Genomic DNA, 26,177 nt, shown 5'->3' with positions numbered 1-26,177 from the left:
CTTGTCAGGTAAACTGGTGGTTCTAAAATTGTTTTTGGAGTGACTGTTTAAGCCTTCAAAAAAAAAAAAAAAAAAAAAAAAAAAAAAAAAAAAAGGAAGGAAGGAAGAGGCCGATAGCATGCCGTGCCAGCACAGGAGAGATGAGCCAAGTGTGTGCATCAAATATGTAAAATTCAAATGAACTACACAGAAATATAATGACATGAATATTAAAGGTGTGCTTTCAGTGGTGTAAAGGGGTTTTAAGTTATAAATTTTGATTTGCTTGAAGTCAAAAATGTAAAAATCAAGAGTAACATTTCTTAAATGTATCCAGTGGTTGAAATTCTGTAGTTGTTTCTAAGGTTGAAATGACGGTCAAGATGGAAAATGCAGAAGTTCAAGTAGCTAATAGGATTTTTCACACTTCTCCAAGTGGACAAACCTGCAAATTCTGCTGCTTGTATCCACTTTTGAAAGATTGTTTCAGTTATCTGCTGCACTACAATACTGTAAACTGTACATGTGCTGTGTCCAACTTTCTAAAGCATTTCATTGTTAGCATCATTACTAAAAAGTGAGTTCAGCCCACCATCACCTAAAGACAATGATGCAAATTCACTAAATTGGTCAGCAAAACCACCAGCTTTACCCAGCCACTTGATTAGAGACTTTAAGGCTCAGATATGTTCTGATATAAGGCTAAAAAGCCAGCACAGGTTGTCAGGCGTCTACAGAGCCTAGGATGTTACCCCAAAGTGAAAAATGTTTGCAGGAGAAGAGATGTAATCTGCAAAGCTGCTAGCAAACATACAATAAACACACAAAGGACAGGACATGAAAGCAGAGCACACTCCTGCTTTTTTTTTTTTTTTAGTTTTCAGATGTTTGCTTACAAAACATGTTTCTGGTTGTGCATGAAATCTTTTCTAATACTAATCATATAACATATAAAGCAATTAGGAATGAAAAATTCTCCATTATTTTTTGCATATACCCTGTTTGCATACCTGCAGGAGTAAGAAAGACGGGTAAACACCAGCTTGAAAACAGAACATTCAGTGCAACTTTCACCTCCGTGCACAGACACCAAAGGAAGAGGGGGGAAAAAATCAATTACCTCTTTTTTTCCTTTTTTAATTACACTTTAGAAGCATAGATGCATTACTTATGAAAAAGGTAGAAAAAACACCAAGTCTTTCTCAATAAGTTAAACCTCTCTGGGCGAAGAGCAGGGCCGACTCACACAACAGAAAATTTCCTAGAAAGCATTCAAATTCAGAAAAACAAAAGACATTTTGAACTCGTGTCACTGAAATCAAAGTGCGTCTCTCTTTTTTTTTTTTTTTTTTTTTTTAAACTTGAGAAAAAGAAAAACACAGAAGATGCAAGTGGCTTTTGTTACGTTCCTTCCACCCTTTTCCACAGGGTTTTTTGCAAGCATTTTTCTTGAAACTTCAAGTTTCAACGTTTGATCGACAAACAAATAAGCTGAGTTATAACTGGTAAAAAAAGAAAAAAGAAAAACATTAAAATAACAATAACAATAATTACAAAGACAGTAATAACGAGAAATGTAAGTAATAAACACAGTCCTGTACAGTCAGGCTCATTTTCTGATTGACCACAGCCAAACTGATCGATTAGTCTTCAGAAGTCTGATAGACTCATACTGATTGAAGAAAAGTAGCCAATGCTGTCGTCTCCTTTCAGCTGCCCTCGGCTATGGTTATAGTGGGAAAAGCCTCATCCAATTCATATCCCCCGCTGCTGTGGAAGAAACACACGAGGGAAAGGTTTTACACACAGTTAATGACAGCTGACAGCAAAAACTCTCAAAACTGGGCAAAAACCATAATGTTTTACCTCTCATTAAAACGTTAAAGTTTTCATACCCCTTAAACTCTTCTTGGCTTTAAAAATAATACTGAGTATTTAGTTTAACTGCTCCTTACCTTTAATGAAAGCACAAATTGTTTTTGATCTAATGCAACATCAAAACCAGTGTTAATTTTGACAACAAAGCTTAATTAGGTTTTATTCATCATTTAGGCATCTAGATTCTTTTAGCTTTAGATTATAGTTGACTGAATCGAAAGTTTATTTAGTTGACCAAAATATAAAGTGTAACAGTTTACAAAGCACCTTATTTTCATTGACATCAAATTCAAAAGGAGTCTACATTTCAACTCTTCTCTCCCTCCAACCCTGTTTATCGGGGGCAGACGTGACAACCTTCCTATGCAAGGAGATCAATTCTGATTGACTGAACGTAATTAGTTCTGATTGGAGTAAACTTATTTTCAAAAAATAAAAAAAATACAAAAATTAACACAGGTCAGAACATTTATTTCCATCTGGAATTGCATAAATTCCCCCCCCCCCCCCCCCCCCCCAGCTGCCGATTGTTTTGAAGATGGGAGAGTCATTCCCCCCCCTCCCCCCCCAGCTGCCGATTGTTTTGAAGATGGGAGAGTCAGACCACTGTATGAGGTCTTCTCCAGCACATCCAAAACATTCTCAAAGGCCTTAAGGTCCGGATTTAGTTGTGGCTAGTCCTATTCCCTGAACTACTAATCATAATTTGAGTCTGATGAATCCTAACATTGGTATCTTCCAATATCCCTGAAAGAAAAAAAATCCACTGCTGGGAAAAATCTGGTCACTCAGTATATGGTAGTCAGCTGATATTGACCTGACCACATGGAGCAACCCCTGATCATAGCACTGCTTTCACAGGTTTGTAGGGTAGGCACCAAGCATGATGGGTGCATTCGCCTCTCTTCTTACCCTGATGCACTCATTACAGACCACATGACCTTCCTCCATTGCTCCATAGTCTAATCTCTGTTACCTAACAAACTGAACCCTTATTAGCCCAAGTTTAAGGCTACACAGCCACTTAGTCTCAATGCCTCTCTCTTCACACTGTGTTTGTGGAAATGCTCTTACTTTCATCATTAAAACACAGCTGTGACTTCTACTGTTGCCTTTTTTTAGGATTTAAATTCACCAAACATTGAAGTGATGCAACACAGTCATTAACAAAGATTTCCTGATCATATTTCTCCCTCAGTGAGAAGTTCACCACTATTCTTCAAAGCAATGTATCTGTAGGTTTGTATCCTAGTTGTAATAGATACAAGCGCCTTAGATGCTTTCTTTGCTTTGATTTTTTTGATTTGTATTTTACTTTCGTAGCGTCTCAGGTTATAGGGGTAGCTGGATAGGCGTATGTTTTTCCTTTCCTCGTTTTTGGCGAAACAACATTGTTAGACAGAACAGCAAAACTATTAACACAAAGGCAATTAAAAATAAGCATCCTCACGGGTAAGTGGGGATTTCTCACCTCACTGAGGTTCGCAGTGAAGGTTGTCCCGCAGAGTGCTCAGTCCAGTTCATGTACCTCGTCCTGGAGGGACGATGAGGGCCGCACTGCTTCACTCATTCGTTTGGCCATAATGTCCCACTGTGGAGCCAATACTTTGGATTTGGCACCTAAAAAAAAAAAAAAAAAAAAAAAAAAAAAGAAGACCATGAGAGATGTCACGGGAGAAAACTAAAATAAATACAGCTCTAGTTTTTTAGTCTACAGGCAAACAACAGTATTTTCAGATGCTCCCTTATTAGTAAGGGGCTGCACAAAATTATTGCTTTCTTCTGCCCTCTGCTGGCTTCCTAAAGTACTTCAGCACAGAGGAAAAACAACACCAAACCTTATTTTTGCTGCGCTTTAGAAAACAACGTGTGCCTCCACATCTTCCACTTCACTACTTTTTATACGCTTCAATCAAAGCCCATCAGGCCAACACCATTAACATTCACATTTAGTTGGCAGCAACACAAAGTAGCAATAAAATGATGTAATATTCAAGTTAATTGATGTTCTAAATTGAAATTAAAAACTCTAAATGCACTCATGCTTGCTAGAGAAGCAACAAAGGCTATTTTGCAAATACTTGTTAGTGAGATTTCATGGCAGACTGTCATTCAGACACAAAGTTTTGTAAGAAGTTATATTTCTGCATTGAGGTCTGAGCGCCTCTCCTCAGCATTTACATGCTACTATTACATAATATTGTTCCTATGCTGTTTTGTGGTCTCAGTTTCTTCTTTTCTTTCTACTTTTCTACTCCTCAAACGATTTCAGCAAATCATCGCAATTCTTGACGCTAGAAGGAGACTTTACTCGTCCCTTTCACCAGCTTTTTACTCACAGTAGAAGCTTCTATTCACAATGATGCAGCATATCTCCAACTTCATACATATAGAAACATACTAAAGAATTTAATTGGCTGTTCCATATGTATAGTGTTGTCTGGGTTAAGCAAACAAGACAAAACGTAGCAAATTTTATAAGTAGCAAAGTTGGATGAAAGAAGTTTCTTTTACCACTTGGGGGCAGCAAACACAAACTTGCCATTTAGACAGACAACAAATACAAAAGTCAAGATTTAAGCCTCTTTTGGTCCCCTTTGTGGTCTCTACCAGCTCCTAAGGGAAATACAGCCCTTAGGTTGTTAACGCCTCGCTACTTTCATCAGCTCCTCACTGTGCCTGCTCGCAGCCAAAAAGATGCTGTGAGAGCGTGACAGTAAACCAAAACAGTAAACCTGCAGGCGAAACAGCTGAACAACGAGCTGAAACTCATTACGACGCTCCATAAACTCAATTTGAGCAGCAGACTTGGGTCACAATTTCGTGTGCGTTCTGACCACAAATGATCCCTTTCACTCTGCCACAAAACACAGTCATTTAATAAGACAAATAAATAACGATGTTTAAAAGTAATGAAAATAAACATGCAACAGAAACCCTTTCTGTCCTCTGATATGATTGAGTCAGCTAGTTGGAAGTGAAACAAATGAAAACTAATCCCTAATCCTCGAACCTGGACGATTTCCAACTCCGATCTCCTCCTGGTGTGTTATCCCAGCATGGGCCTGAGGTGGGCTCATAGAGCAGTGGAGATACTCTCCCTCAGGATACACTTACCGAACCCTCCTGATCCTCCTTTCTCCCGTTACCATGACAACATAGACCGTAGCCTCCAGCTAAAGAAGCAAGGCCGATCGGATCCTGTTGCAATCTCCCTCTTGCTCTCTCCTCTTTCCATCCTTCCCTGGCATTCTCTCCCTCTCTTCATTTCCCAGTCTGTCTCCACCCATCTCCCATTTCACAGGGGAGAAAGAAAGTGGGACATAACGCCCCAAAAAATAAATAAATAACATATAACAACATAAGAGCCCCACTCAAACTGTTAACCCTTCGGCAGTGGATCGTAACTATGTGCTGTAGCCGCAGAGGTCGCAGGTGTAGATTTATATTCTGCTTAAATAATCTGTGTTAAATGATTCACAATAATGAGATAATAAATGTAAATGTGACATAATTGCAATAATTTAAAAACTGAATTTTAAAAATAAAAAGGCAAATACATTAAGTATTATTTAATTCAACTTCAAAACATGAGAACTGCCTCTTTAATGGTCCAAATTTGATCAAATGAGACAAGCAAACTACACCAAGGCAAATTCAAGTTGCCTGTAAACCTTTCAAAACCCTTTGAATGTTTTTTAAAGGATATTTTCATTTTGAGAAACAAAGGGGATTTTGATTAAAATGCATATTGATGGTACAAGTCTTTAACAACCAAAAAACAAAACAATGTTCAACATATCAAGCATAACTTGGGCATGTGCTGAATTCAAGCTTACAGACTTAAATGCTGATATATTTCTGCCTGCCCACAGATGCTGCACATCTGCAAGCCACATTGCAACCCACCCCCATCCCAGCCTGCTCTGTTCTATACGAAAGCCTTGATGCCGCTGCTGCTCTCCCTGCTTTTGGTTTTCCACATATCAGTGAGGAAGGGTGGAGAGGTGCAAGAACAAAGACATGCTGCCAAATATATACCACTGCAGATGGAAATAATCTTCTATGGTGGTTGTGACAAATAGGAGTTCGGTGAAGATGACATTCTTTGACGCTGACGAGGCAAACACATGCAGATTGTATATGTGCTTCAAAGTTTCTAGTCTGTCTGGCTCACCATCCAGTCCATTGTGCTGCTCATAGGTACGCTTGCCCAGGATGGTGGGAGAGCCGTTGTTGAGGATGGGAGAGGACTTTATAGGTGTCAGACTGCCTGTAGAGATTGACCCTCCGCGAGTCGGTGGATTGGGCTTGGATGGACGGGGATGTGCTTCTGAAACATGATCAGAGACACATGAAGAAAATGACAGAGGAAATAAATTCATTTTGTCATAATACCTAGCTCAAGGTATCACACCCAGTTAAAAGTGACCTGAAAAACTAGAAACTGAAAAATGAACATGTAGTGGCGAATTGATCTCACCTAAATACCGAACAACAGACTCCAGAGGTTTACGTTCCACAGGTTTCAGTGGCAAAGGCTTTTTTGGCCTGTCTGGTAATCGCAGAGCACCTGCACACATTCAGTGAAACAACACTGTCATTAGAAATATGAGGACGTGTACAGAGCGCCCAAATGTTATAACATGTCATAGTTATGCATGAGGGAAACGGTTCCTTACATTCTGCTTTGATGGCTGCTGTGTTGACTGGGAGGTAGGGGTGCCTGGCCATATATCGAGGTCTGATGATGTCCTGGCAGGTGCGACGTGCCATCCGTGTTAGGCTGGTGGTCTGCAGGTAAAAAGCCTGCCGGGTCTTTACAGCAAACTTGGGGCTGCCGCTGTGGCGAAGGGGCAGGCCATGGGGGCTCTAGAGAAGGTTTAGAGGATGAGAAACTTCTTTTGTAACCAAAATGTTGAACAGCCTGTACTAGTAGAAATGTGTATTTACAGTTGAATGCTAAATGATGGATTAGGGAGAGATCAATTTATCACAGGACTAAAGACAAGGAAAACATCTGGACTACAATCATTGCCTGATAGGAATTTAATGGCTACCAAAGGGAAAGACAGATGCCTAGAGTGCTTTTTAACTCCCCCCATAAAGTACCCGTGAAAGACAGTTAAGTTCTGACACGTCAGTATATGTCCGTAAAGTTGCGGTCCAATGACCATTAGAATAGGTCCTGTTTTTTCCCAGGGTAGCTGCACAGACAGAGATCACCCTCATTTAATTTCTGATGCAAACCCAGTCATTTTGTTCTATAAGCAGACCTGAAATATGCCAGAAAGTCCCTCAGTTCAGAAGAGAGCTCTCAGGGTTACTCCTAGTAGGCTTTCAAAGGGTATAGATTTAAAATGCACAACACATTTAAATGACTGGGCATGCTGAATGCTCTGTGCTGTAGGGATTTTACTGAAAACTCAACAGGATTGTAATAAAAAATATTTAAAATAAAATAGGATACACTGCTCTTTATTAAAAAGGACAAAAACCACAAGAAGAGAAATGCATAGATGTATGGTGTGTTTGGCATCTGTAGACCCCAAATTAGGACACTGTGGTACTTTCTCTCTTGAAGTAATAAATATTACTTTTTCACAGGTTGTGGTTGCCGCACTCAAAGATGGAAAGACCTACTTTCCACCTTTGATTCATTCTCGAGGCTTACTGGGACACTTAATGGAACTGGGCTGTGATTAACTCCACCTTTGCTTTTCCTACTGTCATAAGACAAAATGTTTGCTTTAAAAGAGCATCATTTGGACCATTTTCCCCCAAACAATAATATCATACTGATTCAAGCGTCTCAGATGTCATTTTCATTTTATACAATGACTGGGTTAATTTAAAAAGGCTAAATTAACTTAACTAATAACCAACATTAGATTTTTCTCTGGAAGATGAACTTTTGGTGAACTGCAAGGTTTCCGGCAGACAGTAAGGCTGTTATTTGTGGAAAGGAAACAAAGTCAATATCTACTGGAGTGTGTGTGAGCTTGTACCATGTTGTTACGGTTGGGTCCGGGCCTCTCGCCATCCAACCTCGTGGGCATCTTCAGCCCTCCGTATTTCTTCCAGTAGGTCCAGCATGAGGCGCACAGGCGACATTGCATGTTGGGAGGTCCCCACGAGTACCACTGGTAGGAGCTGCTGGCTATACACACAAACACACAGCACAAAATCACATGGCTAAGCAGAGATGATCACAAAAAAACCAAAAATGGGTGTAGTAAGCCCTAGCTTTAATCATTCATCGTTAAATTAAGTACAGCCTCTAAAATAATTCAAACAATACTTTGCTGCAGGGCACATAAGGCCATTTTCTCTTCTCTCTATTATGGAAATCCAATATCAAATGTGTGCCGCATACAAAGAGCACAGAACAGATCTTTAAATTATCTGTATTAGATTGAAAATACACCGATCTGAAGACAAGGATGATGGAGATCAACATAGGCTGATGATCTTGGATGCTAGCTAAATAAAAATTAGGAAAATCAGTACAAAAGGATGTTGTCATCACGTATACTAAAACTACAGACGCAGCACCCAAGATCCATACCAGGTTAATTATCGAGCGCAATTAAAGAAGCAAATAGATTTTCACACCGAGACTGAAAGATGTTTAATTGTCGCATCAAAACTGATTAGGAACTGTATATCTATCACGACAATCTCATTTCCTCTAAGGAGGAGAAAGAACTCTTACATCAGGACAGTAGCTACTGCATTTGCGCAATAACAGGACACAACAGAATGACTTACTGTAGCAGCTTTCACAGGCTCTACCCAAGCCTGGGGTCGGCACTGAGCCTGGAGGTCCTGGGACCGCTGTACCCGCTGTACCCACTGTACCCGCTGCTCCATTTACCAGAGCTGGCTTTACATTGTTACTCAGCTGGTTAGGGTTTGGCTTGTTACTGATATAAGAAGAGATACAGAGACAAGACATTCACCAAGAGAACAAATAATATTCATCAGCCTGCAACCAGAGACAGTAGTTCCACTGATCCAGTACTGAGAGCGTTTGTGAATAATAAAAAGAAGAGTTTGTACTGTATAATGAGCGACAAGTGCTGAACTTTAAAATACCAGAGTTGTTGCTGTGACCTTCTCCGCAGCATCGACTGATTTAATACTTGATAATATGTAGGAAAATGAAAGCAGGCTGATAAAATGCTGCATCAAAGTACTCACTAGTTGGGGATGTAGACCTGCTTCAACTTGCTTTCTGCCTCGGCTGCTTTTAATCGTTTCTGGAGCAGAAAAGGAGGTTGTTGACGAGAAGTGCAGTTAGACCTAGTGAATTTCTAACCTTTAGGTACCAACAACAGATTTGTGAATCGCATGCAAATATAAAATTAATTAATATGGGTCACTTAGTTTTCTTTTTTCCTTAAGAAATATATAAAGGAAGTTGTTACCTGCTGTACATATCTATCTGTGGTCTTCCACATGTAGTAATACTCAATAATACTCGTCAGGGATTTCCAGGGCAACTACACAGGGACAGAAGAGGAAAATAATTATGGTTTTAGTTGAGGTGATGTTATGGGAACAGATAGAAAGAGAGGAAATCTTGCTGAAGGCAGGGAATGTAAAATTAAAGCTGAAACTCTTGATTACATGATCATTAACGACTTTAACTAACTGAGAAATTAAGATTGGTACTCAAATAAGATGATTCTCCCTTTCGTGACATTTATAATTATGAATGCTAAAATATCTGTGTATTTCTTTCACATTTTAAGGAACACACACGCATTCAACCTGATGTAGTACTCGCTCATTAAAAAGGTAAAGATACGATTAAAAAACTGAAGCTAAATCGTTACATTGCCTCTATGAAGTTTGAAAGAATATGAGCCTTTAAGTGGTGGCCCCACCCATACTGATGGTGTAGTCTTGTTGTTGGAAAAAAACCTCAAGTAGAAACAAAAGTCTGCAGCACTGACAGCAGATGGCCACCAGGTGGCGGACTGATGCACACAGTGAGAGAACACTAAAGGCAGCGCCACTCTTCTCAGCACTGAAGAACATGAGGCGCTTCAGCAGAGAAGAGGCAGCTTTCACTGGATGTTTGTTTAAAAATGCTCACTATTCATTCTTACCATGGGGCTGGACACAGTGCTTCTTTACAAGACTACTGTTATGCTTGAAAGTTGCATAAAAGGAAAATCAGCTGAACACCTAAACGAAGTCTAAAATGGGGAGAATCATAGGACTGGTTTGAGCTGTAAAGGTGTTGGCAAGTTAACTTCTAGAGGGTACGTATTACAGCCAGAGCTCTCTCCAGGATATTCCTTTATGTTTTCTGTACATAAAATTCACAATTTAATTTCAGTGCAAATTGCTGCATAAGTTGATAATTATAAAGCTTGATGAGCTGAGAAAAATCTGTAAAATGAAATGAATTCAAGTGGCTGTATTTGCAGCTCTTAAATAAACCAAGGACACTTTGCAATACATTTTGTTATTCCATTTGAAACCCAAAGTGGAAAACAGCACTTCTATGTCTGTCTGCCCGGTTCTCAGCTTACAGTCTTTATGTAGTTTCATATACTGCACACAAATATGACAGAACAAAAGCATGTTTCCTAAAATCAAATCCTACTGTTTTCCCACTTACAAAATCCTGCTGGATGTCGGTAAAGTCTTTGCCGTATTTCTCGAGGGCCTCCTCAAAGAGGTTGGCCTCCGAGGCGCTCCACTCCTCCATTTCATCCCTGCAGAGGACGGGTCCACCCTGAGGAACCAGTGCTGCGATGGCTCGAGTCATGTCGTAGCCTGTAGCATGGAGGGTGTCCATGGCATGAAACTAAATGCAAGACAAATCCATGTCAGTGCATGAGTTGAACCAATCATGCATTTCATTGCAGCTATATGATTATAGTTTACCAGTTTAGAGTGTGTAGACACAGCCTCCATGAGAGTATCTGAGCTGTTTCTGTGTGTCTGCATGTGTGTTTGTGTACATGTGGGTAGCTAGGGCTCTCATCCATGTTTTATATATGAGGAAAGGATCTAGGGCAGAATAGACCCACACTAGGCTGGCTAGGTTTTGGGGCCAAATGCTTGTTAAGGATAACCAGACACAGGCTTCAACAATCACTAACAGACTCACGCGCAAGGATTTTCTGATTAACAGTCCTCCTTCTCCACAACACCTTTCACATGTCATGTGTTAACAGTTTAAATCAAATCATATATATGTCTATCTCACCAAGGTGATGTCCCTGGAGGCTGCAGCAGCACTCATATGTAGGCTGGGCTGTCGGACAGAGCTACTGCAGTCCAAAGCTCTGGCAAAGGTACCTACTGACCTGTGGGACACATGAGAAACTACTGATATAGTTCCCTTTACAGAACAAACATGGAAGTCATATCAGCAAAGTCCTAACTTTGGTTCTTCCAAATAAAATATTCAAGTCTGTAGTGTGGTCAGACAGATAATGCACCTCAAGCAAATTTAGACCTCAACAGGCTAAAACTGCTTAGCAACCAAATATGGCTTGAAAACTAGATATTCACAGATTTTAGGAAAGGTTTGTAGTACTTATTAGTTTTAGTGAATTCATGTATTTTCTCTCACGCTGAGAATTAAATAACTGCAGCATCTTTACCAGGTGCAATCATAGCGTTTCACAACAAATCAAAAGTTCTACCACATTTAAATCTTCAATCTTCCTGAGCAGCAGTGCGCCGCTTTCAGTGCGGCGGCTATTTTATTTTCTATTTCTCATTCCCTGCAAGTCCCACTCAGATTACTTGCACTTGTGTGTCCATAATGTGCACTGGATCTGCTCAGCTGTGTAAAAACAATGACTCCTCAACTTGAATTACATAAAGGGGAATAGAATGAAGTCTCAGGGAGCCGTAGTTGAGACCATTTGTTGTAAATCTTCTCCCTCAACCACCTCAGGACAGAAAATACAACAACAACAACAAGCATGCTTCTGGTGCCACTCCTCGCTGATGTGCCCTCGCTCTCTCCACCAGTTATGGGGGTTGGGCTGGGTCAGCTTGACAGAGAAATTGATGTTTGCTCTCTGGCAAGTCAGAGCTCCACGGTAAAATAATGTGCCCATACAAGTAGTCAGAAACGGACTTCCAGGAAGCGATGTAAAAATAGCAGCTGAGCTGGAACCGGTCCAGATGTGCACAAAGACATGATGTCAAAGAGAAAATTGGAACAATTTAAAGAGGTGAGGTTTTTAAATTTAATGACTCAAAAAACGTCTTTATGGCACCCCATAATGCCCGTTCAGCATGATGGGTGTTTTTATTTTTTTTTAACCTTGCCTTGACCTTTCTAGTGACCTTTAGGAAGTTTTAGACTAGCTCTTGGATTCACTTCGGATTCAAGTACACCTGATTAAATGTAGTGCACTCCCTGAAAAAAAAAAAAAAGTATGCATGTGTTTTATAATAACTGTCATAATTGTTTTTAGATGCACACAAATAAAAGCCAGACATCACGGCTCTAAGACTGGATGGATTAAGTTTACTTGACACAGTTTTTTAATAAGTGAGGCAAATTTACCTTAGCATAACTAACTTTACAACTAACTCTCTCTGAAATTGAAAGAAATTACAAAAATCAGATTTGTTTTTGTTATTGTTATACATTTCATGTCTGAGCTGACTTACCGTGCTACTACTAAAAACTGATCAATCTGTTTCTCTGTCAGTGAGCTGTTGGGGTCCCAGATCTTCTCCTCCATTTTCTCCAGGTCCCTGCCATCATCCTCACCTAAATGCACCACAAGACAAACAAATGTGGATGCAAGTCCATTTTTAATGCTCTCCAAGATTGCCATGGGTCTTTATCGGGGGGGAAAAAACAACAGCAAACACAAAAAACTCAAGTTCAATTGTCTGCAATTTTCCTTTTAGATTAAAATAATAAATAAATCCTGCTTTGTGTGGGGCTTTAATGAATCCCAGAGTTGAAGAGGTGGGCTCTGTCAAGTTGCCAGCCTTCAACCAACGAGCCAGCCTGCCTGAGATTCTAACACATGTAGAAGAATTTCATTAACATGGGTTTAATTAGCAAGCCTAGTGTCCCATGGTGCTTTAATTGCAATTTCAGATGCATCCCACCTGCTAAGAATAAAATTCTGGCAAAACACAGGATGCCAGCAAAACACCATAATCTGGCAGAAAAACAGTCACATTTGAAAATGATTACCTGATTAATGATTACCTTACAAACTATTGGCAGAGAATGCCCGGAAAATATCCTTCTGCTCATCTAAATGGAAATAATAGTGGATTTGTGTTACTAACAAGTTGGATTTAAAAACATTACAGTTTGTACAAAACTGTCAAGTCCCAGTTATTAAAATGAATGCTTACAAATATTTTGCTACACTTTACGACCTATTATATTTCATCGTGGGTGTATACCTCAATGACAGCTTTTTTGATGTCAGATTTGGGATGCGTTATGAACAGTTGTCTTCTCTGCGGGTGACTGTAAAGTCATCAATTGTGCAACACGAATGCAATAAACTGTTATTTCAAATGCTGTGATTATGTATAATCATTGTTAGTCCACAGTGTGATTGCCATGGAAACCCAACTTGGTTGTTCTCTCAACTTTACTCGTAACAGAAAAGAGGAAAAAAAAGTGGTGTATTAAGGCAGAAAAGTCATAAAAGTTCATGACATGTTCCTGAAATTTGAGCAGTTGCACAAATATTAAAAAGTTTGACAGTCGTGGCTCAGACTGTTAAACTTTTCCCATTAATGCAGACATATTGCTAAAAAAATAATCAGTCCACTGCAGGGTAAAAAGTGCCCTGCAGAAAATGGATACAGTGCTTCTAAGCGAATAAGTCATTTTTAAAAAGCAGCCAAAAATTTTAAGCACAACGTACCTTCCTTCAGGAGGTCGGTGATGTCGGCCTGGTACTTGTTCCCAACACGGATCTCCCCCTTATCAGCCAGCAGGGTCTTCTGCTGAGGGTCGTATACCAGCGAGTAGAAGAAGGCATCCTGGGAAATACAGATGACAGGAAGGTGTGAGGATGCAATGAAAGGAACAGGAAGCGGGATGGGCGAGCGGAGAGGCGAAAGAGTGGGGTGTATCAGTTGGTCTGCGTGCGTGTGTGTTTGTGTCTGTGTATTTCCCCCCTCTCCTAGTCTCTCGTCTCCTCATTACAGTACGTGAAAAGAACATTCTAGGTCAACACCTTGAATAATTCATCTGGAAACAAGAATCTTTAAACTCATAAGATTCTTACTCTCCTCTTCTCTCTCTCTCACTCACACACACACACACACACACACACACACACACACACACACACACACACACACACACACACACACACACACACACACACACACACACACACACACACACACACACACACACACACACACACACACACACACAGAAATCTAAAACCTAATTACAGTTGAGACTCCATCATGACCACGTACCTCTCTGTCCAGGTAGGACTTCAGGGCTTCTGTCTCGTTCAGCAGCGTCACACAGCACTTTCCCCTGAAGGATGTAAGAAACACAGTTAAGGAAGAAGTGAGAGAAAAAGAAAGAAGAAAAAAATTAAGAAAGACACAGGAGGAAGTCATAGAGGAGAAAAGTATGAGCCAATATTTGACATGTGAAACATTGAAAAGCAGACGGGGCTTAAAGTCCATGGGATACTCTGCAAGAGAAATGTAGGATACAGCTCAGAATCTCCAATGATGGTATTGATTCAGGTCCAGTTTGCCCAGCTTGGTTTTTTGGAGTTTTTTTGGGATAAATTCTGGTCCCGTGTGTTGACACCAACAGCACTCATCCCTGTCCCCAAACTGCTACAGTCTGAACTGGGATTATTTACCAGCTAATTAGTCATACCTCTCTAGCCTGAAGCAAATACGATTTGGCAGGGTAATAAACTCAAGCACACTGTGTAACCTCGCCACACACTGTTAAGTTAGAAAACTTAATCAAGCTTGAATTCTCACTAAACAAACTGCTCATCAGAGCATTTTTATTCGAGCAGATGTCAGTTTGCTCTTCTTGTGATTTCAGGAATGTCAAGTAATAATATGCTAATGATTAGGTAGGTTTGCCTCGAGCTTACTGATGAGCAGAGGTAGGTTTATATCTAGAAACAGCTTTCTGTTGACATTTACTGCTCAGCGTGTACCCTGCATATGAGTGGATTACTTTGTGTCTGTCTTTCTCGCCAGCACAGCTTCACGTATAGCAGGCAATGTGACATCAAGGAAATTGCAGTATTTGCATCAAAAAGCATGAATACACATTATAACAGTATAAATGAGTCCATGCAATGCATGTAAATAAAAAATTGCAACATGGAAATGGGAATAATCAGAAGAAATTTGCAAATATTTGTTATACTGTAGGTCTTAACATTATGATGCCATCAAGATTCGCTTTTTAGTATTCGAAAATTATCTTATTAATCAATGCAAACAACGTAAACTGCATTAGTGATGTGATTAAGTCCACCTTTCCTACACTTGATCTAAATTTCCTACTTAAGCAAAAGGTGATTCACAGTCAATAATGCTGCAATCCATCTAAATTTTAGGGTCGAGTTACACAGGCCCAGAGACCAGTTACCAATCATCTGGCAAATCACTCGACATGGGGGGAAAACAAATGTTCCTCAATCTGGTCCAAGTGGTTGCTGACCTACACTGGCTGCAAAAAGGTGCTGCACCAAAAACCTCCGTGTGATTTCTGCGGTCGCTAGCAGACTGCTGCAGTCGCACAAGAGCAGTCTCCGGCAATCACTTGCAGCCACTGGAGGTATACACATTTTTTATCCCCCTCACAACTGGTGGTTGCCAGATGGTTACTAACCGGTCTCTAGGCCTGCGTAACTGAGGTGTTAATCAGCCTAAATTTTTACTCATTTACAGTATCAATGCTACATTAAGCCACTGCTCATTAGCTGAAAATTTCTAACCACTACCAATTTTTATTAACCCCCTATTGGCTTGAAGCCAACACAGAAAAACGACAAAGCATTCATCCCTGATAGTATTCATAAAAAAAAGACAACAAAACAAAAAATGAGCTGCCATTTTTTCCATCTTGTTATTACCATAAATTTATAACTACTTTTTCTAAAAACAAGTCGGTTCTGTCTGTCTTGTTTTCTCTTCACCGACCCCGTACCGTCTAGGAAAATTTCATCAGAAATGTTCTGTTTGGAGAAAAAGTTGGGTTTGTTGAATCAACTGTAACCCAAAAGATTTGGATGAAAAGATGAAGAAACATTTAGTGAACAGAACTTCAGTCACAGCATGAGATGGGTATTTGAAACCAAAATAGAATGTCAAGTAGGTGGGTGGGTTTAGAAGTTGCACAAGCAAGTCCCACAAAAAGAAGGTAAATAAAGCATCTAGTCCTGTGACACAAATGAAGTGTACCTGATGTGTGTGGCTGGTAAAGACTCCAGCTGGCGAGAAAGGAAGAGCTCTCTGTGTCTGAGCTGGTGTTTCTGTTTCTCCGGGAGATCCCGCATCTCTGGATTCTCCATCTCCTCCTCCAGCTCCCCTAGGTGAAGAAAAAGAAAAGAAAAAAGGAGGAGGAGTGTCAAACATAAGTACTTTAGATGAGGCAGAACGATGAAGTCCATAAGCGGGGGGGAAAAAAAGTGAGAATGGCAAGTGAATCGGCTGAAGCCACACACTCCACACAGAGGATGCACATTTGATGAGCTGCAACGATGGAGCCCCCAAGGACAGGGAGAGCTGTGCATATATACAGATATTTTACATAAAGTGGTATGAATCAAACAGGATGTCAAGTGGACTGAGATCACTTGGCTCAGCTCTACAAAAAGTGAAGTAAAAGGCCCAATCCAGCCTTTGAGGGTGTAAGGTAGCACAGAGTGACACAGTTTAATGTGCTATTGTTGGTAGTTATTCCTGCTATAATACAATCAGAAATCTAATCAAAATATAATCAAGAATCAATAAAATCCAATAAGAAAATAATCACTACAATGATAAATATTTAAATCTTTCAACCCAGACTTTCTTTGTGTGTGTGCACTCGTTCTGTGCAGCCGCGACCTTGAGCTCTGTTTGTGTGCGTAAGGAGTTAGCCTAAACAATCGTCTGAGTGACAGAAAAGTGGAGCAGGCAGAGAGACAGATGCAGAAAAGGGTTTGGATTTTATTGTGCACGAATAGCAGAAGAAGTAATTTTTAAGTCTATTTCACCTCAAATCCTGCAACATCCCAGGTATCGCTGTTACCTTAGGACTGTTCATGCTTTTAATGCCCTTCTGATATGCTGTTTGTTATGTCCTGTATTTTTAAGCAAAAAAATGTAATTCAAAAGTTAAGAGCATGAGAAAAATTACAGAAAATATACACCTGTAAAGAGATTCTGATGTTAAATCTTTGATGTCAATATAGAACAGAAACACAAAAGGGTTTTTTGTTTGTTTTGAAATTTGAAGCCATCCATAAATGATCAATAAAACAGTCCAAACATATGCAGTTAGTGGGGTTGGGTTAACAGGTGATACTAAGCTGGCCATAGGTGTGAATGTGAGCGTGAATGGTTTCGTAATCTCCGTGTTAGCCCTGTGAGACTGGCAACCTGTCCAAGGTGTACACCCTGCCTCTTGCCCTATGGCAGCTGGATAGGCTCCAGCCCTCCTGCAACTCTGAACTGGATAAGTGGAAGAAGACTGGTGGATGCATACATGGATGGACATTGTTTCAATTGCATTTTTGAATATTAAGATAAGTTTCCAAAACAATTTGTTGGGTTTAAAAATCTTCAAAAAAAAATTTGTACTGCAACTTTTGTACTACACTTGCAAAAAGATAAAGTATTCCAGGATATATATATATATATATATATATATATATATATATATATATATATATATACACACACACACACACACACACAAAAAATACATAATTTTTAAAATTCCCTCTCCCACTAAAAACACAAGGTCCAGATAAGCAAAATCAATGCTTTGGAATGTTTCTGGGTTCAAACCTGCTGGGCAACTGGTGTCTGCCTGTTTGGGATTCTAAATTGGCCATAGGTGTGAGCTAGGGGTGGGCGATAGAAACGATATACGATAGAAACGATATCGTATACCGGTGGCGCCAGTGTCCGGCAGCCTCGCCTCTGTCAGTGCACCCCAGGGTGGCTGTGGCTACAATGTAGCTTGCCGTAATGCTCTGACAATCCATCAAGCAGTGCGGCTAACCAAAGTTGTACTAAAACATTTTTTAACAGATTTCTGCACGCCCAAATCGGTTCGAGGTCAGTAAGCACAACCAGAATTCATACATAAGGCACACTCTAGATTTTTGAGAAAATTCAAGGATTTTAAGTGTGCTTTATAGTGTGGAAAATACGTTATACAGAAGAAAAGAATATATCGTGATATATATCGTTACCGCACATGCTTCAAATTATATTGCGATATGAATTTTAGGCCATATCGCCCAGCCCTAGTGTGAGCATGATCATAAATGATTGTCTGTCTCTCTGTGTTAGCCTGCTATCCTCCCCAGGGTAAACCTTGTCTCTAACCAAATGTCAAATAGGACATGCTCCAGCCTCTCCCATGACCCTGAATTAGATAATAGGTTAAGAAACTGACTGAATGGATGGCTGACTGGATAAAAGAACGGCTGGGTTGTATATTTCCCAGAACACAACCAATAAAATCTTTCTGTTAGTCTCTCTCACCTTGTTACCGTTATTTTTAAGACTTGATAAAAGCCCTTTTTTTTTTTTCTTTTTTTTTTTTTTTAAATCACAGAAGACATTTATTTAACTGTTCTCACAAATTGGATAGTATATTGACTGACTAATAAGCTGAACTTGAGGTGTACAATTCAGGAGTTTCCCTTTAGTTGCGTGCTGCTGATTGAGCTAATTTCTCTTGAGTCAGAAGCTGAGCTCAAAGATTTGTCTTCTATTAGTTGTTATCTCTCTCCCCCTCGCTCTCACTCTCTCCCTCATGTTTGCATGTAGAAAAAGCAAAAATCAAAGGGCACCAGGTGAGATGAAGGGGAAGGAAAAAAAAAGAGAAAAGAATAGTTCTAGTAAAGAGGTCCAAGAATGACTGGACAGAGAGATTGCTGAAGAGATGTCTGCCTGTTTAAGTGAGCCATGTATCTGAGTCATCCTTTAGTAAAAGATTGAGCCATGGCTAGTGGGTTAGTACATTTCCAATATTAATTCCTATTCCCATGGATGTGGATGAATGAGGGAAACGCAGAGGGAAAAGGAGACGAGATGGATGGTAAAATAAACAGAGACAGAAAACAGTAGAGAAGAGCACAGGAGAAAAATGTGACAAAAGTGATAAAGAGAATGGGAGCTTAAGATGTAGGCCGAGCAACATAAACACATCGAGGAAACGAGAGAGGGGTAGAAGGGGAGCAATAGAGAAATCAGCAGGGAGAGCCGGAGTGAGAGAGTGAGGAAGGAGGCCGATGAGAGAGCAGAAGTGAAACGAAGAGCGGGAGAGCAGTCAGTACGTGCTCCAATTCATTTGGAGTTTCATTAGAGGAAGCGAGACAGAAAGAGGGAGACAGGGAGCAAAACAAAAGCAATCAAGGGATTTTCAGGAGAAGAGATGTGTGGCCAAAATCAATAAGTACTCCATCTCTCCCTCACTCTGCCCAGCACTCAGCACCCAGCAGACACACTATCAATGCCCAGGCAGAGCAACGCAGAGGCACGCACACACACTCACACACAGCGTTCACCATCTTCTTCCATGTGAAGGCAGGAAAATATGGACCAAGATCCAAACAGGAAAAGTACCAGAGATTAACCTGAGAGATGTTTTGTGAATCTCATTTCTATAAAGATATTGTACTGATGTTCCCAGCAGTTACCATGAATCAGATGTTAAAAACTGGAAGTACACGTCGGTTGTCCTTTACAAGACATTGCTCTGGCAATTAAAAAATAAATAAATAAATCAAACTTATATTGTGCAAATAAAGTTGTGTTGAATATCAGTGAAACTGGCTTTACTGTGATGCAAAAGTATGCATAGAAAATATTTAAGAGTAAATCAATGTTTTGGGTATTTTTTTTTGGACAGTAAATACATTTAAAACTAGTAATTAGACTCAGTGTTACCTCTGATTGAATATAGCAATAAAGTACTGTTACTAGAATGCTTTCTTTCTTTCTTCATCCAAAGTGAGGAAACAGAGGAATTATATACAATAAGATCCAAAGCTGGAGTACTTTAATTAACCCCTGATCCTCCAGGATATATTACTGCTCATTTTATCTGTCTCTCAATAATATCCCATTATATAAACAAATATAGCCACAATTAGTCCCAGTTGACCTAAAAAACATACATGTGAAGTATATAAGAGGATTTCTTACACTAAAGAATATCTGGAGTTGTGGGGTATTATTCTAATGTCAAAATAGGCCTTATTAGAAGAAAAGGAATAAGGATGCAGAATAAGAGATTAGATTTGAGGTTTGAGTTGGTAGGGGGAAAAAAATGTGAAGCCCTGTCAAAGACCAGGAGTTCTGTTGGAGACTAAAAACCTGAAACTTTGTATGCCTTTAAATAAGAAAAAAAAAAGCCTAAATAAATTAAATTTATTAAAAAAAAAAAAAAAAAAAATAAATAAATAAATTAAATTTGGCTGTTGTCCCCTTTGAGGTCGTCTCCTTTTGCACTCTTGAACCACTTCGAGCATTCCTGCCAATTTAGGATCACAGTGGACTCACAAAGCCTGCCTGTATTTAATGCCTACCTCCCTGTTTGTGTTTTGTGAAACTGTTCCCTGTAATAGATTACTGGTGAATTTACCGATGGTGACCTTCATGTTATCCAGATTGACCTTGAAGAAAATGTATGTTTCTTGATTTTACAATATAAAGAGTATTTGCTTGACTTCAAAGCTAAGTCTCAATATGTGGGTGTGAGTGTTTGGATGTGTGTTACTCTGCTTCTGCATCCCCATATCTATTACTTCATACACACACACACTCTAGCAGGATTATGTAGGGCTGGTCCTTCCAGCTGGCCCCTGGCTGTGAGTCCTTGAGAAGCAATTCAACTCCCCAACCTCAGTCCTCCTCCTCGGAGCCAATCTCCTGGCAGTGCACCCACACCATACTCTACAAATTGCCTCTCCATCTCACCTGTCCCAGCCAATTATCAATTATTGATGAATGGGTCGCCTTACTGTGTTGAGATGGTGAGAGGAGAGGAGAGAGCAGGCTTCAGGGCAAGTTGAGGAGGTGAGGAAAGCATAGCTGATTGGTGTTAACTTAACCAACTGACTACATCTTTATGAAACAGACCACTTTTTATGATATACTGAACTGCAAACAGCTGCAGAGAGGCTCATGTAATTACTAAAATACCACTGGTAAACCTCTTATAACCAACCCATCATATCCATGACTATTAAGTTTAAAAAATGAAACTTTATTTAATTAACTGAATTTAAATTTCAGTCATAATCCAAATTTCAAAGGTTGGAGGCTGTCTAAAATAACAGACATCAATGACTTGCAGAGCTATTAAATCCGTATTGACAGCAGAAAAAAGAAAATTAAGAAAATGTAACATGTTCGGAACAAAATGCTTCTGGGGGCGGGGCAACAAAAGAATGGAAAAGTGGTACTCAAAAGGAATGTGTGGTGGAGTATTTTGCAAATAAGTAGGTTTGTTGGGAAAAGGTCAGTAAGACTGGTTATAAAAAGTCTTATTGAGGGACAGACTTTCGTAGAGGTAAAGGTGAACAAAGGTTCCTTAATCTGCCAAAAAGGAAAAAAATTGATCTGCAAAATTGTGGAAGAAATTTCTGAGCTATGTTCCTCCATGCAATACTGTGAAAACTTGGAATATCTCATCATCAACAATACATAATGTCATCAAAGGTTTCCAGGAATCTGGAGAAATCTCTGTGCACAAGGCTGATAATCATTACTGGATACTCGTGACCTTCGGGCCCTAAGACAGCACTGCATTAAAAAACAGCCATGATTCTGTCACAGAAATCCCTGCATGGGCTCAGAAACACTTCCTGAAATCATGGTCTGTGAACACAGTTTGGCATGTCATTCACAAATGCAGTTTAAAGTTCTATCAATGCTAAAAAGGAACCATGTGTGAACACGATCCAGAAATGCTGTGGTGTTCTGTGGCCCAAAGCTCACTTACAATGGACTGACGCAAAGTGAAAAACTATGAAGCAGAATCCAGGTGCTGAACTAAGAACTCTCTCTGAGCCTTAAGATACCTCCACACACATACCTTTGCAGACATCCAACAGTGGCCTGGTACAAGGTACACTAATCTTAGCCCAACTCCATCATTCTTCACATCACATCACCCTTATCCTGCCTCATGTCCTCCTCTGCCTCCTCATTAACTCAAATGACTAATAAAGTTCTATTTACAGTTACAGTAAAAGTTCAACAAAGGCCTGTTTTGATCAATATAATATATATAACAATTACTCACCAAAACTCACCAAAATAATTCTGATTATGGTTTTGGCAATGAACCAAATGCCCAACATTAAACTGAGATGATATTTTCTACACTTATCTAACTGCCCTGTCCTCCATTAGCCGTTTACTTTTAAAATGTGATATTAATTAACTTGGGCTGCGGCTGTTGATTATTTCAATAATCACTGGATATAACGTCTGTCAAAATAACAAAATCCTTTCATTTCATTTACATACCATCCTAAAACCAGATTTATTTTTTTTCTTAAATAAAATAAGGTATACATATATTCTAAACTAAGGCATTGGGGGGGGGAGAGCCTTTGTCTTCTTAAAAGACTTTCTAACATTAAAATAAGGCAAAAAGGCAACTCACAATATTGTATTTTGGTGTGTGTTCATGAGTATTTGTGTCTTCATGTTTAAGTGTACCAGTGAGTGACTTTGTGTGTCTATAAGCCTTTAAGCATGTGGTAGCTTCATCTGACCGTTCTCAGAACTGAGGACTGCCATGTGCTCTTAAGAAGCGCCTCCTGCTGCAGAAAGCAGAGGTTGTGATGGTGTAGATGTTAATAATTAATGTTAATAATAATTCAGTGTCCTGAGTAACAGCACCAGGTCATTGGCTCAGAGTTTTACTGTGAAATTCAGTTTAATTCAATTCAATTTTATTTATATAGCGCCAAATCACAACAAAAGTCGCCTCAAGGCGCTTCATAGATACAGAGAAAAACCCAACAATCATATGACCCCCTATGAGCAAACACTTTGGCGACAGTGGGAAGGAAAAACTCCCTTTTAACAAGAAGAAACCTCCGGCAGAACCAGGCTCAGGGAGGGGCGGTCATCTGCTGCGACCAGTTGGGGTGAGAGAAGGAAGACAGGATAAAAGACATGCTGTGGAAGAGAGACAGAGGTTAATAAAAGATATGATTCAATGCAGAGAGGTCTGTTAACACATAGTGAGTGAGAAAGGTGACTGGAAAGGAAAAACTCAATGCATCATGGGAATCCCCGGCAGCCTACGTCTATTGCAGCATAACTAAGGGAGGATTCAGGGTCACCTGGTCCAGCCCTAACTATATGCTTTAGCAAAAAGGAAAGTTTTAAGCCTAATCTTAAAAGTAGAGATAGTGTCTGTCTCCCAAATCCAAACTGGAAGCTGGTTCCACAGAAGAGGGGCCTGAAAACTGAAGGCTGTCCCTCCCATTCTACTTTTAAATACTCTAGGAACAACAAGTAAGCCTGCAGAGCGAGAGCGAAGTGCTCTAATAGGGTGATATGGTACTACAAGGTCATTAAGATAAGATGGGGCCTGATTATTTAAGACCTTGTATGTGAGGAGCAGGGTTTTGAATTCAATTCTGGATTTAACAGGAAGCCAATGAAGGGAAGCCAAAACAGGAGAAATCTGCTCTCTCTTTCTAGTCCCTGTCAGTACTCTTGCTGCAGCATTTTGGATTAGTTGAAGGCTTTTCAGGGAGTTTTTTGGACATCCTGATAATAACGAATTACAGTAGTCCAGCCTGGAAGTAATAAATGCATGAACTAGTTTTTCAGCGTCACTCTGAGACAGGATATTTCTAACTTTAGAGATGTTGCGCAAATGGAAGAGAGCAGTCTTACATATTTGTTTAATATGTGCGTTGAAGGACATATCCTGGTCAAAAATGACTCCAAGGTTCCTCACAGCGTTACTGGAGGCCAAGGTAATGCCATCCAGAGTAAGAATCTGGTTAGATACCATATTTCTAAGCTTTTCAGGGCCGAGCACAGTAACCTCAGTTTTATCTGAATTAAGAAGCAGAAAGTTAGCAGCCATCCAGGTCTTTATGTCTTCAAGACATTCCTGCAGTTTAACTAATTGGTGTGTGTTATCTGGCTTCATGGATAGATAGAGCTGGTTGTCATCTGCATAGCAGTGAAAATTTATTCTATGTCTTCTAATGATGCTGCCAAAGGGAAGCATGTATAATGTAAACAGTATTGGTCCTAGCACCAAACCCTGTGGAACTCCATAATTAACCTCAGTGTGTGAAGAGGACTCTCCATTTACATGTACAAATTGTAGTCTATTAGATAGATATGATACAAACCACTGGAGTGCAGTACCTGTAATACCTACAGCATGTTCTAATCGCTCTAATAGGATATTATGGTCGACAGTATCGAACGCTGCACTAAGGTCTAGCAGGACAAGCACAGAGATGAGTCCACTGTCAGAGGCCATATAAAGGTCGTTTGTAACCTTCACTAAAGCTGTTTCTGTGCTGTGATGAGTTCTGAAAGCTGACTGAAACTCTTCAAATAACCCATTCCTCTGCAGATGATCTGTTAGCTGTTTGACAACTACTCTTTCAAGGATGTTTGATATGAAAGGAAGGTTGGAGATTGGCCTATAAGTAGCTAAGACTGCTGGGTCTAGAGATGGCTTTTTGAGTAAAGGTTTAACTACAGCCAGCTTGAAGGCCTGTGGTACATAGCCGATTATTAGAGATAGGTTGATCATATTTAAGATCGAAGAATTAATGAAAGGATTTCTTTGAGCAGTTTTGTAGGAATGGGGTGTAAAAGACACGTTGATGGTTTGGAGGAAGTAATTATTGAAGTTAACTCAGAAAGATCAATTGGAGAAAATGAGTCTAACTTAACATCAGTGGTACTAAGAGTAGCTGTAGATAATATTACATCTGTGGGATGATTATTGGTAATTTTTCCTCTAATTATAAAAATTTTATTGGTGAAGAAGTTCATGAAGTCATTACTAGTTAACATTAAAGGGATGGTTGGCTCAAAAGTGCTCTGACTTTTTGTCAGCCTGGCTACAGTGCTGAAGAGAAACCTGGGGTTGTTCTTATTGTCTTCAATCAGTGATGAATAGTAAGATGTTCGGGCTTTGCGGAGGGCTTTCTTATAAAGCAGCAAACTATTTCTCCAGGCTAAATGATGATCCTCTAAATTTGTGACACGCCATTTCCTCTCCAGCTTACGAGTCATCTGCTTTAGGGTACGTGTTTGAGAATTATACCACGGAGTCAGGTACTTCTGATTAGAGACCTTAGTTTTCACAGGAGCTACAGTATCCAGAGTCGTACGTAGTGAGGAAGTAAAATTATTAACAAGATGATCGACCTCTGTTGGAGTAGCGTTCAGATAGCTGCTCTGCTCTGTGTTGGTACAGGGCATTGAAGATGATAACAGTGGGTGGATTATATTCTTAAACTTAGTTACAGCGCTTTCAGAAAGACATCTACTGTGACAAAGTCTACTCTCCACTGCTGTGTAATCAATTATTGTAAAATGTAAATGTTATCAGGAAATGATCAGACGGGAGAGGGTTTTCAGGAAACACTGTTAAAAGTTCAGTTTCTATGCCATATGTTAAAACAAGGTCTAGAGCAGACCATCCCAAAGTGTGGGGCCCGCAGGGGGGGGCGCGGGATGAAAGGGGGGGGGGGGGGGAGAGACAAAACGCTTGGACACTGCTAGCATGGGCGTATACAGAAACGCAAAGCAGGAGATGAAGCATAGCTGAATATGTTTCCAAACCAACTTCATTCTAAGCCAAAGACTAGAAAATATGGTGAAGCATATCTTCCCTTTGGCTTCACCTGCACAAGTGCCAAGGTAGGTCTCCCCTGCAGGATTGCTTTTCCCTTCGTCGGGAGCAGCGCTGGTCTGTTTAAATCACGGACAAACAGTATGCCACATCTGTCATTTTTAGTTCACAAACACTTCTTGTAATGACTAACGACTCCTGACATTTTGGAGATGTTAGCTCTTTATACAGTAAAGTTACAGCGGGATACAAATAATGTCAGGCTGATCCTGCC

The 26,177-nt window shown here is 39.9% G+C and overlaps 1 protein-coding gene across 1 annotated transcript in view; it reads right to left on the bottom strand.

The window, feature by feature from the left end:
* Positions 1-1,693: 1,693 nt before the first annotated feature.
* The window catches only part of mta1 (metastasis associated 1), a 49,433-nt gene continuing 24,949 nt past the window's right edge, over positions 1,694-26,177 (bottom strand). The window contains exons 5-19 of the mRNA XM_085343503.1: positions 16,285-16,411; positions 14,314-14,377; positions 13,746-13,863; positions 12,514-12,616; positions 11,087-11,186; positions 10,493-10,681; positions 9,288-9,362; positions 9,061-9,119; positions 8,629-8,783; positions 7,866-8,017; positions 6,540-6,729; positions 6,341-6,430; positions 6,035-6,190; positions 3,329-3,477; positions 1,694-1,746 (exon numbers count right to left, since the gene is read on the bottom strand). Of these exons, the coding sequence (XP_085199629.1) occupies positions 3,368-3,477; positions 6,035-6,190; positions 6,341-6,430; positions 6,540-6,729; positions 7,866-8,017; positions 8,629-8,783; positions 9,061-9,119; positions 9,288-9,362; positions 10,493-10,681; positions 11,087-11,186; positions 12,514-12,616; positions 13,746-13,863; positions 14,314-14,377; positions 16,285-16,411 (1,688 nt within the window). The 3' untranslated portion in view covers positions 1,694-1,746; positions 3,329-3,367. The remainder of the gene's footprint in view (positions 1,747-3,328; positions 3,478-6,034; positions 6,191-6,340; positions 6,431-6,539; positions 6,730-7,865; positions 8,018-8,628; positions 8,784-9,060; positions 9,120-9,287; positions 9,363-10,492; positions 10,682-11,086; positions 11,187-12,513; positions 12,617-13,745; positions 13,864-14,313; positions 14,378-16,284; positions 16,412-26,177) is intronic.

This window comes from Diplotaxodon limnothrissa, linkage group LG19 (genome assembly GCF_057381915.1).
Source record: "Diplotaxodon limnothrissa isolate DT_005_m linkage group LG19, D_limnothrissa_male_GT1.1, whole genome shotgun sequence".
Taxonomy (NCBI): Eukaryota; Metazoa; Chordata; class Actinopteri; order Cichliformes; family Cichlidae; genus Diplotaxodon; species Diplotaxodon limnothrissa.
This window is presented reverse-complemented; position numbering and strand designations above follow the sequence as displayed.